Raw genomic sequence first — 16809 nt, forward strand, 5'->3', positions numbered from 1 at the left:
GTGGTATTTTTTTGTAATATTTATGCTACCGTATACTATTTTGGCGGGATGTCATTGATATATTGAAGATAACTTAATTTCCTGCGTGGAGGATAACCATACCGGTATAATTGATTGTACAATATATTTGATTATTACGTCAGACTTGACTTTACAGTGAACCAGTTGTGTTTACATCAGTTCTGTGGAAAGCATCTTGCTGGCAGAGGAGACCCAACACGTGAGTGTTTACACTAATGTGCGCTCTTCACACAAATTGTACATTCAATTATGTAAATGTGGAGATGTAATTGGGTCAACTCAATCAGGGTTCTTACGTACGTTTGTCATTAAATTCTATCTTTTGCCAATTTTTCCCAGAACCAAATTAAACAGCAGTTGCTGAAAATGTTCCCTAAGGATGGATGTCTGGCTGTGTGTACAGTGATATTTATGCTGCTGTCATCAAGTGAGGCTAGAGGTAAGGGATCAACTTATTACCTTTGTGCAGTATATTCATTGTCACAAATAACCTAAATGAAATGTGGAAACAATTATCAGGTTTTGTCTGTCCTCATTGATGTACAAATACATATGAAAATGGATATCCATATGAAAAGGTGAATAATACATGGATGTGATACTTCAGCTTTTTGACAGTTAGAGAGATATATATATATTACACTTTATGTATGGCACCATAGACCATACTCTGTTTCCAAGCAGAGACACTAGCTCATTATTGTTTTTATAAATATACACTATCGGTCAAAAGTTTTAGAACACCTACTCATTCAACGGTTTTTCTTTATTTTTACTATATTTTACATTGTAGAATAATAGTGAAGACATCAAAACTATGAAATAACACATATGGAATCATGTAGTAACCAAAAAAGTGTTAAACAAATCAAAATATATTGTATATTTGAGATTCTTCAAATAGCCACCCTTTTCCTTGATGACAGCTTTGCACACTCTTGTCATTCTCTCAACCAGCTTCATGAGGTAGTCACCTGAAATGCACTTCAATTAACAGGTGTGCCTTATTAAAAGTTAATTTGTGGAATGTATTTCCTTAATGCGTTTGAGCCAATCACTTGTGTTGTGACAAGGTGGTGGGGGGGGGGGGGGGTATACAGAAGATAGCCCTATTTGGTAAAAGACCAAGTCCATGTTATGGCAAGAACAGCTCAAATAAGCAAAGAGAAATGACAGTCCATCATTACTTTTAAGACATGAAGGTCAGTCAATACGGAACATTTCAAGAACTTTGAAAGTTTCTTCAAGTGAACTCGCAAAAACAATCAAGCACTATGATGAAACTGACTCTCATGAGGACCGCTACAGGAATGGAAGACCCAGAGTTACCTCTGCTGCAGAGGATAAGTTCATTAGAGTTACCAGCCTCAGAAATTGCAGCCCAAATAAATGCTTCACAGATTTCAAGTAACAGACACATCTCAACATCACCTGTTCAGAGGAGACTGTGTGAATCAGGCCTTGGTCGAATTGCTGCAAAGAAACCACTACTAAAGTACACCAATAATAAGAAGAGACTTGCTTGGGCCAAGAAACACGAGCAATGGACATTAGACCAGTGGAAATATGTCCTTTGGTCTGTAGTCCAAATTGGAGATTTTTGGTTCCAACCGCTGTGTCTTTGTGAGATGCGGTGTGGGTGAATGGATGATCTCTGCATGTGTATTTCGCACCGTAAAGCATGGAGGAGGAGGTGTTATGGTGTGGGGGTGCTTTGCTGGTGACACTGTCTGTGATTTATTTAGAATTCAAGACACACTTAACCAGCATGGCTACCACAGCATTCTGCAGTGATACGCCATCCCATCTGGTTTGGGCTTTGTGGGACTATCATTTGTTTTTAAACAGGACAATGACCCAACACACCGCCAGGCTGTGTAAGGGCTATTTTACCAAGGAGAGTGATGGAGTGCTGCATCAGATGACCTGGCCTCCACAATCCCCCGACCTCAACCAAATTGAGATGGTTTGGGATGAGTTGGACGGCAGAGTGAAGGAAAAGCAGCCAACAAGTGCTCAGCATATGTGGGAACTCCTTCAAGACTGTTGGAAAAGCATTCCAGGTGAAGCTGGTTGAGAGAATGCCAAGATTGTGCAAAGCTGTTATCAAGGCAAAGGGCGGCTATTTGAAGAATCTCAAATATAAAATATATTTTGATTTGTTTAACACTTTTTTGGTTACTACATGATTCCATATGTTATTTCATAGTTTTGATGACTTCACTATTATTCTACAATGTAAATAAAATAGTACAAATAAAGAAAAACCCTTGAATGAGTAGGTGTGTCCAAACGTTTGACCCGTAGTGTGTATATATATACAGTGGGGAAAAAAAGTATTTAGGCAGCCACCAATTGTGCAAGTTCTCCCACTTAAAAAGATGAGAGAGGCCTGTAATTTACATCATAGGTACACGTCAACTATGACAGACAAAATGAGAAGAAAAAAATCCAGAAAATCACATTGTAGGATTTTTAATGAATTTATTTGCAAATTATGGTGGAAAATACGTATTTGGTCAATAACAAAAGTTTCTCAATACTTTGTTATATACCCTTTGTTGGTAATGACACAGGTCAAACGTTTTCTGTAAGTCTTCACAAGGTTTTCACACACTGTTGCTGGTATTTTGGCCCATTCCTCCATGCAGATCTCCTCTAGAGCAGTGATGTTTTGGGGCTGTCGCTGGGCAACACGGACTTTCAACTCCCTCCAAAGATTTTCTATGGGGTTGAGATCTGGAGACTGGCTAGGCCACTCCAGGACCTTGAAATGCTTCTTACGAAGCCACTCCTTCGTTGCCCGGGCGGTGTGTTTGGGATCATTGTCATGCTGAAAGACCCAGCCACGTTTCATCTTCAATGCCCTTGCTGATGGAAGGAGGTTTTCACTCAAAATCTCACGATACATGGCCCCATTCATTCTTTCCTTTACACGGATCAGTCGTCCTGGTCCCTTTGCAGAAAAACAGCCCCAAAGCATGATGTTTCCACCCCCATGCTTCACAGTAGGTATGGTGTTCTTCGGATGCAACTCAGCATTCTTTGTCCTCCAAACACGACGAGTTGAGTTTTTACCAAAAAGTTCTATTTTGGTTTCATCTGACCATATGACATTCTCCCAATCCTCTTCTGGATCATCCAAATGCACTCTAGCAAACTTCAGACGGGCCTGGACATGTACTGGCTTAAGCAGGGGAACACGTCTCGCACTGCAGGATTTGAGTCCCTGGCGGCGTAGTGTGTTACTGATGGTAGGCTTTGTTACTTTGGTCCCAGCTCTCTGCAGGTCATTCACTAGGTCCCCCGTGTGGTTCTGTGATTTTTGCTCACCGTTCTTGTGATCATTTTGACCCCACGGGGTGAGATCTTGCGTGGAGCCCCAGATCGAGGGAGATTATCAGTGGTCTTGTATGTCTTCCATTTCCTAATAATTGCTCCCACAGTTGATTTCTTCAAACCAAGCTGCTTACCTATTGCAGATTCAGTCTTCCCAGCCTGGTGCAGGTCTACAATTTTGTTTCTGGTGTCCTTTGACAGCTCTTTGGTCTTGGCCATAGTGGAGTTTGGAGTGTGACTGTTTGAGGTTGTGGACAGGTGTCTTTTATACTGATAACAAGTTCAAACAGGTGCCATTAATACAGGTAACGAATGGAGGACAGAGGAGCCTCTTAAAGAAGAAGTTACAGGTCTGTGAGAGCCAGAAATCTTGCTTGTTTGTAGGTGACCAAATACTTATTTTCCACCATATTTGCAAATAAATTCATTAAAAATCCTACAATGTGATTTTATGGAGAAAAAAAATCTCAATTTGTCTGTCATAGTTGACGTGTACCTATGATGTAAATTACAGGCCTCTCTCATCTTTTTAAGTGGGAGAACTTGCACAATTGATGGCTGCCTAAATACTTTTTTTTCCCACTGTATACACACTGTCATTTTAGAGAATTTGTCAGTACGTCCAACCGGCCGCACAACCGCAGACCATGTGTATGGCGTTGTGTGGGCGAGTGGTTTGCTGATGTCAACGTTGTGAACAGAGTGCCCCATTGTGGCGGTGGGGTTATGGTATGGGCAGGCATAAACTATGGACAACAAACACAATTGCATTTTATCAATGGCCATTTGAATGCACAGAAATACCGTGACGAGATCCCGAGGCCCATTGTTAGGCCCATTTTTTGTAACATATCTTTGACCAACTGATGCATATCTGTATTCCCAGTCATGTGAAATTCATAGATTAGGGCCTAATGAATTTATTTCAATTTACTGATTTCCTCATATGAACTGTAACTCAGTAAAATCTTAGAAATTGTTGAATGTTGCATTTAAATTGTTGTTCAGTATATATATATAAATAGGCCTATATTATATATATAATGTTTTAGTATTTTATATATTTTTAATTATTATTATTATTATTATTTTGTTTAACCTAATTCTTCTGAGCAAATACTTAGGTTATTTAAAAAAACATTTTTATCTAACAATTCTGTGAACTCTACTTCCAATCCCACATTCAAATTTGCTGTAAGGTCCAGAGAAACAGAAAAATCCCCACAGTGGTAAATGTGTTTAATGAATAACTGCTCACCCAGAGAGAGTGGCCTGTGCTGTGTTTACAGACCATGGGGCTGCACATAAATGTGGCTTTTGAAGCAACCCAGTTTGCATCAGTGGAGGAAGGAGGCCGTCAGAGAGCAAGCATGCCCTTTCTTGGAATCGCTGCAGAAATATAGAGGTACATACGTTTGTATCTCTTGCCAAGTTGAAAAGCTGTTAACGTATATCAATGCATGGCTGATGACACCTGCTGGGCTGTGTGGGTAAACCAGGGGAACAAGTGTTGCTTTATATGGAGCGAAGAGGAGCTGTTGGTCTGGCCTCTGTGATCCTCTAGTCTACCCTGCTGACTCTAGTAGACTCAGGGCCACTGTCACTGACATGTCCCCAGAATGATGCTGTTGGTCTGGCCTCTGTGATCCTCTAGTCTACCCTGCTGAGTCTAGTAGACTCAGGGCCACTGGCACTGACATGTCCCCAGAATGACACTGTTGGTCTGGCCTCTGTGATCCTCTAGTCTACCCTGCTGAGTCTAGTAGACTCAGGGCCACTGGCACTGACATGTCCCCAGAATGGCAGGAAATAAAAACTACATTCAGGAAACAACAAGCACAGTCCAAGGTGAATGATTATTGTTTGTTTGATTTGAAGCAACATTACATTTTGTATTGCAGTATACCTCATTGGATGTGTATGGCCTACTTGAATTCCCTTTGGATATTAATGTGGAAATTAATTGACTAAATGTTGATTTGAGTGTCAATATTAGGTATAAGGATTTCTTGACCGTTTTTTGAAACCTTTTTATACAGTTCAGTATGACACCTGTGATATGTTTCTAAAGTTGACATACCGGCCTTACTGCAGAATTCTCACTATTGTGTCTCAGGGTTTAAGTCTGATATCATCATCCAGGTGGGCTCTGACTAAAGCTACCCAATGACATTTAGAGAGAGAGGCAACCACAAGACTGCTGGGCAAATCAGATCTTGACCTTACTCTGTGGATTAATCAGTCCATTGTTTTCTCTGTTGATCCACGTCTGCTCACTGCACTCCTCTCACACTGTGTGGCTGGACGTGTGTCTACGTGGGCTGTGTGTGTGGGTGGTAGGAGGAAACACACATTCTGTGTTGTCCTTGGATTGCTCCTTTCCTTTCTGCCTTGTCTGAGTCATCCTAGGAATGTCATGTCAGAGCCCAGGACGTTGGCAAACGTGTGTCTCTCTCCGGCTGTGTAGAAAGAGGTGCTATGCGGGAGGTTTGGACCGGGAAAGGGTTCATTGTAAAGTGCTGGTTTTGATCCAGGTGAGGGATGCAGCCTATCTGGTTTCGTCTCCGTTATGTATTGTCCCTGGCTGGCCTGATATACAAATATCTCTTGTTATTCTGGTGGGTCAGATCAAGAGTTCACAATCCTAATTTCATTGAGATTTTACAGTGTCACTTTCCCATCATGCATTCATGTATTTCATTTCCCACAAGAGAGAGTTTTGTGTTTTTGAAGGGCTTCTACTTATGTGTATGAGTGTGCTTGACATACCTGTTATCATACAGCATTCACAGTTTCATCATGTAGGTTTAATCCAAAATTCAGTTTTCCCTTGTTCACAATATGAATCCTCCACTATTCATAGTTATGACTCCCAAGAGTGCTATGAGCAGGGCTCGCAAAAGTAAGTCCAGGCAGCATGCATGCCATTTAATTTACCACTGATAAATACCAACTCCATGCTGGCTGGCCCTCAATGAATGAAGAATGATGCAGGAGCCAGGCACATCACTGGGTGGGCTAGCATAGATACACTCCACACACCAGCCAGCAAAGATAAAGTGTGAACACAACCAGTTTGTGGAATGTTATTGTTCCTCCTCTCCCTGGTGCATTGAGATAGTTCCTGTTTCTCACTGGCTCTTCTTGACGTCTGGATTGGAGAGAAGTAGCCCACATGGACTGTGAGTGAGCCTCTCCCCCCAGACACTAAGGCTCTAGCTAGCCTATCTGCCACTGCCAGCCCAACCCAGCTCAGTGCCCCGGTGCTCAGCCATTCTCACCCAGCGTCCATGGCTCTGTGCCTGGCTATCACAGCTCCAGGACCAGCCAGCCATCGACCGGACCGACATGCTCAGATGGGCTAGGAGATTGCTAGCTCTGAGCAGATTAAAGTACCAATTCAACCAGACTGTACCCAAAGCTAATAAATAGGAAGTCGTTTAATTAGTACTTCCACTCAGTGGTACAGAACTCTCTGAAGAAACGGTTTCTTTCTCAGACGCAGCGACAGCCATGTTTGTTCTTTTTCCTTTTTGTTTTCTTGGACATACATCAAAGAACCCACCTTGCGCTTTAACCTCTCAATCTGAAAATGGTTTTGACGAGTCTATTTGGCGTTAAATGAGACATAGTAACATGCTGCATACTGCACAGTGTCAGTGAGGGAGTGTTTGTGGCATGGCCCATTGCCTCTCCTCCCAGAGACCTCACAGCACAGCAAGACCTTCTGGCCACTCAAGGCCCCTAAACAGCAGCATAGTCTGACACAAATCCACTTGTCAAGAGGGTGGAGGATGGATTGAACCCTGGACTTACACTACCGTTCAAAAGTTTGGGGTCACTTAGAAATTTATTTGTTTTCGAAAGAAAAGCAAAAAAATTTGTCCCTTAAAATAACATCATATTGATCAGAAATACAGTGGTGTAGACAGTGTTAATGTTGTAAATGGCTATTGTAGCTGGAAACAGCTGATTATTTTATGGAATATCTACATAGGCGTACAGAGGCCCATTATCAGCAGCCATCAACCAAAAAGAGCTTCTGGATATCAGGACAGCGATTACTCACCTCGTATTGGACAAAGATTTTTTCTTCAACGAGTCGGACGCAAAGGATATCCTACAGACACCCGACAAGGCCCAAATCCCCGTCATTCGCAGGAGAAAGAGACGGAGATATCGTGGACGTAGGTCGGGGTGCCTTGTAAGGATCCGACGGCGAGCAAGTAAACTGCCTCTTCCATCAATCCTATTAGCCAATGTTCAATCATTTGAAAATAAATTAGATGACCTAATATTACGGTTATCCTACTAATGGGACATTAAAACTGTAATATCTTATGTTTCACCGAGTCGTGGCTGAACGACGACATGGACAACATACAGCTGACGGGATATACGCTACATTGGCAGGATAGAACGGCTGACTCCGGTAAGACAAGGGGTGGCGGTCTGTGTATATTTGTAAACAACAGCTGGTGCACAAAATCAAATACTAAGGAAGTCTCAAGGTTTTGCTCGCCAGAGGTAGAGTATCTTATGATAAGCTGTAGACCACACTATTTATCAAGAGAGTTTTCATCTATATTTTTCATAGCTGTCTATTTACCACCACAAACCAATGCTGGCATTAAGATTGCACTCAATGAGCTGTATAAGGCCATAAGTGAACAGGAAAACGCTCATCCAAAGGCAGCACCTATAGTTGCCGGGTACTTTAATGCAGGGAAACTTAAATCCGTTCTACCTAATTTCTACCAGCATGTTAAATGTGCAACCAGTGGAAAAAAAACTCTAGACCACCTTTACTCCACACACAGAGACGCATACAAAGCTCTCCCTCGCCCTCAATTTGGCAAATCTGACCATAACTCTATCCTCCTGATTCCTGCTTATAATCAAAAACTAAAGCAGGAAGCACCAGTGACTCGGTTAATAAAAAAGTGGTCAGATGACGCAGATGCTAAGCTACAGGACTGTTTTGCTAGCACAGACTGGAACATGTTCCGGGATTCTTCAGATAGCATTGAGGAGTACACCACATCAGTCACTGGCTTCATCAATAAGTGCATCGATGACGTCATCCCCACAGTTACCGTACGTACATACCCCAACCAGAAGCCATGGATTACAGGCAACATCCGCACTGAGCTAAAGGGTAGAGCTGCCGCTTTCAAGGAGCAGGACTCTAACCCGGACGCTTATAAGAAATCCCGCTATGCCCTCCGACGAACCATCAAACAGGCTAAGAGTCAATACAGGACTAAGATTGAATCGTACTACACCGGCTCTGACGCTCGTCGGATGTGGCAGGGCTTGAAAAATATTACAGACTACAAAGGAAAGCACAGCCGCGAGCTGCCCAGTGACACAAGCCTACCAGACGAGCTAAACCACTTCTATGCTTGCTTTGAGGCAAGCAACACTGAAGCATGCATGAGAGCACCAGCTGTTCCGGATGACTATGTGATCACGCTCTCCGTAGCCGATGTGAGTAAGACTTTTAAGCAGGTCAACATTCACAAGGCCGCAGGGCCAGACGGATTACCAGGACGTGTACTCCGAGCATGTGCTGACCAACTGGCAAGTGTCTTCACTGACATTTTCAACATGTCCCTGACTGAGTCTGTAATACCAACATCTTTCAAGCAGACCACCATAGTCCCCGTGCCCAAGGACACTAAGATAACCTGCCTAAATGACTACCGACCCGTAGCACTGACGTCTGTAGCCATGAAGTGCTTTGAAAGGCTGGTCATGGCTCACATCAACACCATTATCCCAGAAACCCTTGACCCACTCCAATTTGCATACCGCCCCAACAGATCCACAGATGATGCAATCTCTATTGCACTCCACGCTGCCCTTTCCCACCTGGACAAGAGGAACACCTACGTGAGAATGCTCTTCATTGACTACAGCTCAGCGTTCAACACCATAGTGCCCTCAAACCTCATCACTAAGCTAAGGATCCTGGGACTAAACACCTCCCTCTGCAACTGGATCCTGGACTTCCTGATGGGCCGCTTAGGTGGTAAGGGTAGGTAACAACACATCTGCCACGCTGATCCTCAACACGGGGGCCCCTCAGGGGTGCGTGCTCAGTCCCCTCCTGTACCCCCTGTTCACCCATGACTGCATGGCCAGGCACGACTCCAACACCATCATTAAGTTTGCCGACGACACAACAGTGGTAGGCCTGATCACCGACAACGATGAGACAGCCTATAGGGAGGAGGTCAGAGACCTGGCCGTGTGGTGCCAGGATAACAACCTCTCCCTCAACGTGACAAAGACAAAGGAGATGATTGTGGACTACAGGAAATAAAAGAGGACTGAGCACGCCCCCATTCGTAGTGCAACAGGTTGAGAGCTACAAGTTCCTTGGTGTCCACATCACCAACAAACTATCATTGTCCAAACACACCAAGACAGTCGTGAAGAGGGCACGACAAAGCCTATTCCTCCTCAGGAGACTGAAAAGATTTGGCATGGGTCCTCAGATCCTCAAAACGTTATACAGCTGCACCATCGAGAGCATCCTGACTGGTTGCATCACCGGCTGGTATGGCAACTGCTCAGCCTCCGACCGCAAGGCACTACAGAGGGTAGTGCATACGGCCCAGTACATCACTGTCAAAAGGGGTGATGTGTACGCGGCAGTGAAGTCAAGCGCAGGACACAGAGAAACAGGATGACTACTTTACTTAAAGTTAACACGCACAAACAAAAGTCTCCACAACACTGGAGGAGTAACACACTCTGTGCGTAAAAGGCGAACTAGGTATGCCGAACATCAACAAGACAAAATGACAATAACACACAAAGGCCAAATGTAAAACAAGGGAACTTATATGTTACACAATCAACACAAAATAAGCAACAGGTGTACAAACTAGACAACACAAGACAAAACACCGAAAACATAGATCGGCAGTAGCTAGTACTCCGGGGACGACGAACGCCGAAGCCTGCCCGAGCAAGGAGGAGGAGCAGCCTCGGCGGAATCCGTGACAATCACTGGGTCCAAGCTTCCTGCCATCCAGGACCTCTATACCAGGCGGTGTCAGAGGAAGGCCCTCGAAATTGTCAAAGACTCCAGCCACCCTAGTCATAGACTGTTCTCTCTGCTACCGCACGGCAAGCGGTACCAGAGCGCCAAGTCTAGGTCCAAAAGGCTTCTCAACAGCTTCTACCCTCAAGCCATAAGACTCCTGAACAGCTAATCATGGCTACCTGGACTATTTGCCCTGCCCCCCCCCACCACCACCCCATCTTTTTACGCTGCTGCTACTCTGTTAATTATTTATGCATAGTCACTTTAACTCTACCCACATGTACATATTACCTCAACTACCTCAACTAGCCGGTGCCCCCGCACATTGACTCTGCACCGGTACCCCCCTGTATATAGCCTCCCTACTGTTATTTTATTTTACTTCTGCTCTTTTTTTCTCAACACTTTTTTGTTGTGGTTGTTTTATTTTACTTCTTTATTGAAAAATAAATGCATTGTTGGTTAAGGGCTGTAAGTAAGCATTTCACGGTAATGTCTACACCTGTTGTATTCGGCGCATGTGGCAAATAAAATTTGATTTGATTTGATCAGTCCTGTGTTCCAATGGCACGTTGTGTTTGCTAATCCAAGTTTATAATTTTAAAAGGCTAATTGATCATTAGAAAACCCTTTTGCAATTATGTTAGCACAGCTGACATAATCCAGTCCAGTGTCTGTGTTCTTTTGCCCATCTTAATCTTTTCTTTTTATTGGCCAGTTTTGGTTTTGAGTCCACAGTGTCCTGTCTATTGTCTTCTGTAGTTCCATATCTTCAGAATATCTTTCATGTTCATCTCTTGCCTGATCCATCTGAGTGCTATTTGCTAGTACCTCTTCCAGCTGGATGTCTGATTATGTGCAGGGTCCTGTTTGAAGGTGTGCACACAGTTAAACAGTATCAGGTACCGTCTGGGCTCCAAGTCGACACCTGACAGTGCCTGAAGACACAAACAAGAGCTGTAGCCAGAGCTGGCTCTCCTCTGACTGCTGCTCTGCCTCTCTGTCCTGCTGCTCTGTCCTGCTCCTCTGTCCTGCTGCTCTGTCCTGCTGCTCTGTCCTGCTGCTCTGTCCTGCTGCTCTGTCCTGCTCCTCTGTCCTGCTGCTCTGTCCTGCTGCTCTGTCCTGCTGCTCTGTCCTGCCGCTCTGTCCTGCCGCTCTGTCCTGCCCCTCTGTCCTGCCGCTCTGTCCTGCTCCTCTGTCCTGCCGCTCTGTCCTGCTCCTCTGTCCTGCTCCTCTGTCCTGCCGCTCTGTCCTGCTCCTCTGTCCTGCCCCTCTGTCCTGCCGCTCTGTCCTGCTCCTCTGTCCTGCCGCTCTGTCCTGCTCCTCTGTCCTGCCGCTCTGTCCTGCTCCTCTGTCCTGCTCCTCTGTCCTGCTCCTCTGTCCTGCTGCTCTGTCCTGCTGCTCTGTCCTGCTCCTCTGTCCTGCTGCTCTGTCCTGCTGCTTTATCCTGCTGCTCTGTCCTGCTCCTCTGTCCTGCTGCTCTGTCCTGCTGCTCTGTCCTGCTGCTCTGTCCTGCCGCTCTGTCCTGCTCCTCTGTCCTGCTGCTCTGTCCTGCTGCTCTGTCCTGCTGCTCTGTCCTGCTGCTCTGTCCTGCCGCTCTGTCCTGCCGCTCTGTCCTGCCGCTCTGTCCTGCCGCTCTGTCCTGCTCCTCTGTCCTGCCGCTCTGTCCTGCTCCTCTGTCCTGCTGCTCTGTCCTGCTGCTCTGTCCTGCTGCTCTGTCCTGCTCCTCTGTCCTGCTGCTCTGTCCTGCTGCTCTGTCCTGCCGCTCTGTCCTGCTGCTCTGTCCTGCCGCTCTGTCCTGCCGCTCTGTCCTGCCGCTCTGTCCTGCTCCTCTGTCCTGCCGCTCTGTCCTGCTCCTCTGTCCTGCTGCTCTGTCCTGCTGCTCTGTCCTGCTGCTCTGTCCTGCTGCTCTGTCCTGCTGCTCTGTCCTGCCGCTCTGTCCTGCTCCTCTGTCCTGCTGCTCTGTCCTGCTGCTCTGTCCTGCCGCTCTGTCCTGCCGCTCTGTCCTGCTCCTCTGTCCTGCTGCTCTGTCCTGCTGCTCTGTCCTGCTGCTCTGTCCTGCCGCTCTGTCCTGCTGCTCTGTCCTGCCGCTCTGTCCTGCTGCTCTGTCCTGCTGCTCTGTCCTGCCGCTCTGTCCTGCCGCTCTGTCCTGCTCCTCTGTCCTGCCGCTCTGTCCTGCCGCTCTGTCCTGCCGCTCTGTCCTGCCGCTCTGTCCTGCCGCTCTGTCCTGCTCCTCTGTCCTGCCGCTCTGTCCTGCCGCTCTGTCCTGCCGCTCTGTCCTGCCCCTCTGTCCTGCTGCTCTGTCCTGCTCCTCTGTCCTGCTGCTCTGTCCTGCTGCTCTGTCCTGCTTCTCTGTCCTGCTGCTCTGTCCTGCTGCTCTGTCCTGCCGCTCTGTCCTGCCGCTCTGTCCTGCCGCTCTGTCCTGCTCCTCTGTCCTGCTGCTCTGTCCTGCTGCTCTGTCCTGCTGCTCTGTCCTGCTGCTCTGTCCTGCTCCTCTCTCCCTGACAGAGCTGAGTTCCAGTATCATCCTGTAGACAGCCTGTAGACACAGGTACTGAGGAGGGATACCAGAAGGGCTTGGTGTGCCAGGAGAATGACTGATGTCAGCCAGGATATACTGTAGTGCTAATGTTGCTGATGTTTTTAGATGATGATTCATGGGTCAAGCATAGAAGACAACTGAGTTTTTTGTCAATTTTGTAGATGGAGGGAAGTCAGACCATTACTGTGGGCCTATTGAAGCCTGTTGTCCACCAATATGACACCGCTAAAGGACAATATGTCAGGTGTTATACACTTACCACACATGATCCCATTCAGAGTTAACACAAGCCCACCTTTCTCATATTGCGGTTGTTTTTACTTTCTCTCGTCATTTTTGGCCTGGAAACGGACAGCTTGGCTGATGCTCCTGACTGTGTGTGTTCTCTGGCTCCATAAAGCTAGTGCTCTATACAGCTAGTGCTCCATACAGCTAGTGCTCCATACAGCTAGTGCTCCACACAGCTAGTGCTCCATACAGCTAATGCTCCATACAGCTAGTGCTCCATACACATAGTGCTCCATACAGCTAGTGCTCCATACACCTAGTGCTCCATACAGCTAGTGCTCCATACAGCTAGTGCTCCATACAGCTAATGTTCCATACACCTAGTGCTCCATACAGCTAGCGCTCCATACAGCTAGTGCTCCATACACCTAGTGCTCCATACAGCTAGTGCTCCATACAGCTAGTGCTCCATACAGCTAATGTTCCATACAGCTAGTGCTCCATACAGCTAGTGCTCCATACACCTAGTGCTCCATACAGCTAGTGCTCCATACCGCTAGGACAAGTTAACCAACACATTTTCAATAGGAAGAAGCCTTCTTATTAGATTGGAACATGATGTTCATTGTGAAGCACACACCAATGTGTTAACGTCCAGCTCTTACCAGTCCACATGAATTCAGCTTGCCAAACACCATATTGTATCTCTCACTCCATATTTTTTCAATTCCACAGGAGAATTGTTTTGAAGTAGGTCCCAGTTTTCTTTGTAGTTGTGATCTCTGTTAAGCATGCACACTTAAAACAAGTCTGTGGTGTTTCGTGTGAGGGGAAAGGAACTTTACGTAAACAAGCCAGTTAATGAGCTGCATTTGGTTTGAAGCATATTGCTCAAGCATGGTTATTTGAGAAGTGTTGGTATTTACAGAATAGACATTAAAACATGAAGGAAGGAGAGCGGCTGGTGTTGAAACATTCCCTGGTTTAGATAATGGCCCCCCACTCTGCTGGAGGTCAGCGAGGTGTCATCCTGAGTGGGCCCTGGGTGTGCTCTTTACCTGCCTGAGCCCGAAGCTGCACTGTTTGCACAGGTGGGAGAGGCTACCTTGGAGTGAATGAGAGATTGGAAAGCCACTGTCATCCCTCCCTCCATTGTTCTCTTCATTCCCGTGGATTTAGCTTGTCGGAGCAGTGCACTGGTACAAGACCAGGCCGAGTGTTCGTCACGACCAATTTGTTCTCATGTGGGGCCCCTCCTCCTAATGGAAGCTTGCTTTGTGGCAGTCTCTTTGTCCCGCGGTAAAGGTGGGATTACACAGCCTTTAACCAGGAGGATTACAGGAGCCTACTAACCAGCACCACTCCTCATAGTCCTACAAAGACGCTGTGAATATGCCCATTCTGTGCGTTTGTCTCATTGACTCAGGGCAGCTTCTCTTTAGAATCCTGTGGTTTTCTCAGAACACCAACATTCCAGGCCTTTAGAACCTGTGGCTCAACGGAAGGCCTCCTTAATGGCTTTCATCCCAACTCTGCTGCTTCACCCGTTCAATGGCAGCTAGAGCCCACTACTTCCTGGCCCTGGTTCAATGCCGTAGGTCACACAATGTTCTGGGACTAAGCAGCACAGAAAACATGCTCCCCAACAAGGAAGATGGGCCTTTCTTCAGTCTGCTACCATACATAGAGCTCACAGTGTGCCCTGATGAAAGAGAGAGAGGGAGCGCCCATCCGGACCCCCTGATGAAAGAGAGAGAGGGAGCGCCCACCCGGACCCCCTGATGAAAGAGAGAGAGGGAGCGCCCATCCGGACCCCCTGATGAAAGAGAGAGAGGGAGCGCCCATCCGGACCCCCTGATGAAAGAGAGAGAGGGAGCGCCCACCCGGACCCCCTGATGAAAGAGAGAGAGGGAGCGCCCACCCGGACCCCCTGATGAAAGAGAGAGAGGGAGCGCCCACCCGGCCCCCTGATGAAAGAGAGAGAGGGAGCGCCCACCCGGACCCCCTGATGAAAGAGAGAGAGGGAGCGCCCATCCGGACCCCCTGATGAAAGAGAGAGAGGGAGCGCCCATCCGGCCCCCCTGATGAAAGAGAGAGAGGGAGCGCCCACCCGGACCCCCTGATGAAAGAGAGAGAGGGAGCGCCCACCCGGACCCCCTGATGAAAGAGAGAGAGGGAGCGCCCACCCGGCCCCCTGATGAAAGAGAGAGAGGGAGCGCCCACCCGGCCCCCCTGATGAAAGAGAGAGAGGGAGCGCCCATCTGGACCCCCTGATGAAAGAGAGAGAGGGAGCGCCCATCCGGCCCCACTGTGATCCTACAGCAGCAGCAGGTTTGTGTAAAGCAGTAGTGAGGCTGAGGGTGAGCCACTGATCAATATCACCACCACCTGATCTGGCCCTCCTTGGCCCTGTGCGACACACTCTTGTCTGGGTGATTGTTAAACAGCCCTCCCTCCCTCCCTTCCCTCCCTCCCTTCCTCCCTCCCTCCTTCCCTGCCCTCCCTCCCCTCCCTGCCCTCCCTCCCTTCCCAACCTCCCTCTCCTCCCTGCCTGCCCTCCCTTCCTAGTCTGCTCTGCTCTGGCAAGCACATCCATCAGTGACAGTCTGTGCTGGGTCTGTGAGTGTGAGACACAGCTGAACATGTAAACATTAAATACTGTGTAGAGCCAGAGCCAAACCAGGATTAGGAGCCTGGCATGAGACGCTGTCTGTCGGTGTGGACTGTTGACACAAAGGTTTGTGCTTAATAAGCAGGTGCTCATTACTTCTGATGGGGCCGGCGTTCTACAACATTACCCAGAATCCCTGTGGAGCTGTTGCTCTGTTTATGAGGGCAGAATTGGCGCAGTGTTGCCCTTCCCTGTGGTCTGAGCTGCTGGTGGTCCACCCTGTGTGTGAACAGATACATGTAGTCTCATACCACCTCCACTGGGTGACTAGAAGCCAGGGCTTTGTGTTAGGTCCTGTTACCCTCACAACATTGTGCCCAGATCTGATAGGAAACAAGACAACTAGGGAATATGAGCCTCCAGGCTTCAGACAGTGTGTAGATAGGGCGCCCAGTGCCCACCACTCCCTCCTGTGACTCACATGAATTCCATTCACACTGAAATAAGAGATTTCCATTTACATCTGCTCCAGTGAGTGTGTTAGGACCGGTGGTATGGAGAGGGGAGTCAGAGGTGGGTACATCATTGCCCCAATGCCCACACCACCAATCACCCACCCACCTCCCCACATGGGCCTGATGTCAGGGCGAACAGATCAGGCCTTGTGCCCTCGCCAGCTTCTGCCATGGTGGAGGTGGAGCAGCTATACCCTTTGCTCCAACAACATACCAGAGCTAAAAAAGAGGCAGACTCTTGACGTCACCCTCCAGAAATGTAAAATGGTTTGAACTTGAGGAATGACTAGGTTTCTGTATGTTTTTCTATGAAGGTAGGGGAGAGAGTGTTCTTCCAAGATTCCAAGACGGAGTCTGTCTGTCTCTATCTGTCTGTCTGTTTGAGAGGCAGCTGGAGGCTTGGATGGGCTCTAGCGGGGTGAGGGAACCAATGAAAGCCAGTGTAATGACAGACACACACTCTGCTAGCCATTTACAGCCACGGCTGTAGCACTAT

The 16809-nt window shown here is 47.4% G+C and overlaps 1 protein-coding gene across 1 annotated transcript in view; it reads left to right on the forward strand.

Annotated features, from left to right (window-relative positions):
- Positions 1-387: 387 nt before the first annotated feature.
- LOC311104880 (fibroblast growth factor receptor-like 1) overlaps positions 388-16809 on the forward strand; it is a gene marked incomplete at both ends in the record, with an annotated part of 53269 nt that continues 36847 nt past the window's right edge. Inside the window, one exon of the mRNA XM_084146845.1 lies at positions 388-460. Coding sequence (XP_084002971.1) covers positions 388-460 — 73 coding nt within the window. The remainder of the gene's footprint in view (positions 461-16809) is intronic.

This window comes from Coregonus lavaretus (genome assembly GCF_964263955.1).
Source record: "Coregonus lavaretus genome assembly, chromosome: 29".
Lineage (NCBI taxonomy): Eukaryota > Metazoa > Chordata > Actinopteri > Salmoniformes > Salmonidae > Coregonus > Coregonus lavaretus.